Raw genomic sequence first — 3,473 nt, 5'->3', positions numbered from 1 at the left:
CCCCTCTGGCTTTCACCGCTGGACGCAGGCAGGACCTGCCACCAGGTGGAAATCTGCCCAAACCCAAACGCACTCTGATTTTCCTCTTAATTTTCAGTTGCCCCAACCCACCCCCACCCCTAGCCCCCTCCCCCGGCTTCGAAGGTAGCACACGCACCCTAACTGGGTTTCTGGACACTTTCCTGGGCGTCTTTTCGCTTATTATTTAACAAGGAGGACACAAGTGGGCGCAAACCCATCTCGGTTCACACCTGGAGCCTGTTCCCAAAGGGGGTCACTCCCCAGTGGCTCTTCCCCTGACCTCTCCACTTGGGGTCGGGCAGGCACTGCGAGCGCCTGACCCCCTCCCCCCCCCCCCCCCCCCCGCCGGCTGCAGGCGCGGGCGGGGGCAGGGGGTGGGGCGGTGAGCGGGAGGAGGGGGCGCGGGGCGGGGCCGCGGGCGCGGGGGGCGGAGCCGCGGGGCGCGGGGAGCAGCCGGGGCCGGCGGGGAAGCAGGCGGCCGCCCCACGGCAGCTGCAGGGCGCGCGGTGCTCGGACCGCGGGAGCCGGGGGTGCGCGCCCGCGGCTCGGCCCATGCGGGCGTCGGGGGCGCGGGGATGAGGGCGCCCGCGCTGCTGCCGCCCGCGCTGCTGACCTGCTGCGGCTGGCTGCTCGCCCCGGTGAGTGCGCCCCGCGACCCGGGTCCGCGCCCTGGCTCCCCGGCTGCGCTGCCCTCCCGCGTCCAGGCGGTGGAGGGTGGGGGGTGGGAGCTGGCCCGAGACCTCCGCCCGCGCGCGCCCCGCCCCGGGTCTGGGGGAGCTGCGGACCCTTCCCCGCGGCTCAGGGAGATGCGTCTGCAGCCCCGGGTTCGCGGGGCGCGGGACCCAGCTTCCTCCAGGGCGCTGGTCCCGGCGGAGCTGCTTCGGCCGCGTCTTCCCGAGGCGCGGGGCGCCCCGAGCGGGGTCAGGGGACCGGGCTGCGGCCACCTGCACGGGCTTCCCCCGCCGGAGGGAAGTGAGGAGTCCCCCGCCTCCCGTAGTTGCTCCGGGGTGTCACCGAGGGACACGCTGTGGCTAAAGAAAGTTTCCTCTCGGAAAAATACCCTTTTCGTCGCTACGAGAGCACAGCAGGAAATGATGCCCTGCAGAGCAGTTTGTTAAATGACTGTATTAGTGGGACATTCCTGTCATTTGAAGACCTTTTAAACAAAATTGTCAGCCTTGTGTCTTGCTTCCCCCGTAGAGCGAGGCCGTTGTGGCCGGTAGAGTGCGTATTGCAGCCGGTCCCGGCCCCACCGAGCCCCAGCCCCTCCTGAGGAGGTGAGGCCGAGGGCGGGGCTATGTAGGGAGGTGGTGATCGCACTGCTTGGGGGGCAGAGAACCTACTAACTCCCCTGTCTGGTGCTAAGGCTTAGCAGGCCTCTCCTCCCTCAGAGGAAGGCTGTTGGACAAGACCTTTGTTAGTGATTTTAATGCTTTGAAAAAGCCAGCGAGTTAGGAGTACCAGGAGTTATTCTGGCTGATGCAGCTTTCATTTCTAAGATGTCCCAAAGTAAGTCCTTGCTCTGCATGTTCCAAGAATGTCAGGAACCACAGTGTCTTTTTATACCTTGACAAACATGTTTTAAGTCAACATAACTTTCCTAATTCTGAAATGTAAACCATTGGCTTGTTCAGATAGGAAGGTACAATCTGTCTGAAACCAGGAGTTTCTACAGTTTGGTGGTTGTCCGAAGTGGGCTGCAGGGAGGCGCTTGGTGTCTTTTTTAAAATGAGGGTAGATGTGGCGAAAGTATCAACGTTTCCCTCTTAATTCTGTTCAGAAACTGGATTCCTGGTTAGAGTTCTAGCTGACCTCTTTGATAGTAGGATAATTAAGTATAGATGACCATAGTATACTACCCAGAGCATGACTCTCTTAGAGTAAAAATAAAATTTTGGCCAGACACGGGAGGGGGTATGCAGCCTGCTGTGTGAGCACTTGGGGTGGGGGGATAAAAACAGAGAACATTGGATTTTCATGAAAGCAAATCAGAGAATACTTTCTTCTAAGGCTGAAATGTGTCGTTTTGTCTTTTCACCGTTAATGGGCAATATTAACTGCACCTTTGGTTCCTGCGACCCGTTGGGAGGGGAAATCAACCACCTCTTGTTTGGTGGCAACCACAGTGACGCAGCCCTTCCCACGCTTCGTCTCCCTGCTTACCCCTCTGATCGTCCTGAAAATCTCCTTCACACCAATTCCAAACTTTCAGATGTGACCTGCAGTCTCTACGAATAACGTTATCCTATTAGAGCTCTGTTGAGATGCAGAGGCTGTGGTCCTTAGGTGAGGCGTGTAGGCGTCTGGGCTAGCGTGTGGGCATTGAGAATGGTCTGTGAGGAGATATGTACATCCTTTAATTAAATCAAGGACCACGAAATGGAGGGCTCCAATACTGAAAGATGATTAGGATCGAAGAGCTTTATTACTGCCAGATTAGTACCAACATCATACAGTGTATGATGTTAGTAAGCTGTTTTCCTGCTCAGTAAAAAAAATATTTTATTAGATTTTATGTTTGTTTTAGAATTCCTTCACAAAGTGAATTTGTTTTCATAACCATGCCAGAAATATGAAGGTGACTGCTGTTAAATGAGTGTTATTTGGGGAGCACTCTGGAACCGAAGGGTGTTTTATTTTATTTTGTAGAACTGTTGTTTGACTTTCCTCTTCTGGTGGAATTTTTAGTCACTTCCATTTTTTTAAACCTTGACCAGGTGAACAGTATTCACCCAGAATGTCGATTTCATCTGGAAATACAGGAGGAAGAGACAAAATGTGCAGAGCTTCTAAGAACTCAAACAGAACAATACAAAGGTAAGGTAGTCACGGGGTGAGTGTATGGTCCTAGCTAGATAACCTGACGGGCAGATAGCTGATGCCTCACTCTAAACATTGAGGTTTTAAGGTCACCTGCGTCTTCACGAAAAGGTCTGTTTCCACTGTTTTCTAATGAATGCTGGTAAAACTCCTATGAATATTAGGGGCGGCAGAATCCTTCACACAATAAACCTTTTAAAAGAAAGCCGTAATCCTTAATAGTAACGGTATCCATCGTTTAACATAATAGCAACAGTTACTGAAATAATTTCATGGGCATTGTTATGCTTTGCAAAAGCAACTCCCATTTCTACCGAATGAGTATCTGATTTCTTTCCTTTAAAAACTGTAGTCACATCACAGATTATTTTTGTCAAATTAAGAATGGTGGAGGAGCACATGGGTGGCTCTATCAGTTAAGCATGCGACTCTTGATTTTGGCTCAGGTCATGATGTCATGGTTCATGGAATCAAGCCCTGTGTTGGGCTCCTTGATGAATGCTGAGTGGGGAGTCTGCTTGGGATTCTCTGTCTCCCTGTCTCTTTGCCTCTCCCCTACACACACACACACACACACACACTCTGACTCTCTCTCTCTCTCTCTCTCTCTCAAAATAAATAAATAAATAAAC

General features: G+C 53.0%; 1 protein-coding gene across 1 annotated transcript in view; it reads left to right on the top strand.

Moving 5' to 3' along the window:
* The first annotated feature begins 491 nt into the window (after window positions 1-491).
* VIPR2 (vasoactive intestinal peptide receptor 2) overlaps window positions 492-3,473 on the top strand; it is a 69,877-nt gene continuing 66,895 nt past the window's right edge. Inside the window, exons 1-2 of the mRNA XM_049642223.1 lie at window positions 492-659; window positions 2,739-2,838. Of these exons, the coding sequence (XP_049498180.1) occupies window positions 597-659; window positions 2,739-2,838 (163 nt within the window). The 5' untranslated portion in view covers window positions 492-596. The remainder of the gene's footprint in view (window positions 660-2,738; window positions 2,839-3,473) is intronic.

This window comes from Panthera uncia, chromosome A2 (genome assembly GCF_023721935.1).
Source record: "Panthera uncia isolate 11264 chromosome A2, Puncia_PCG_1.0, whole genome shotgun sequence".
Lineage (NCBI taxonomy): Eukaryota > Metazoa > Chordata > Mammalia > Carnivora > Felidae > Panthera > Panthera uncia.
Note: the sequence above shows the minus strand (reverse complement) of the source record. Positions and strands in the feature narration are given on the sequence as shown.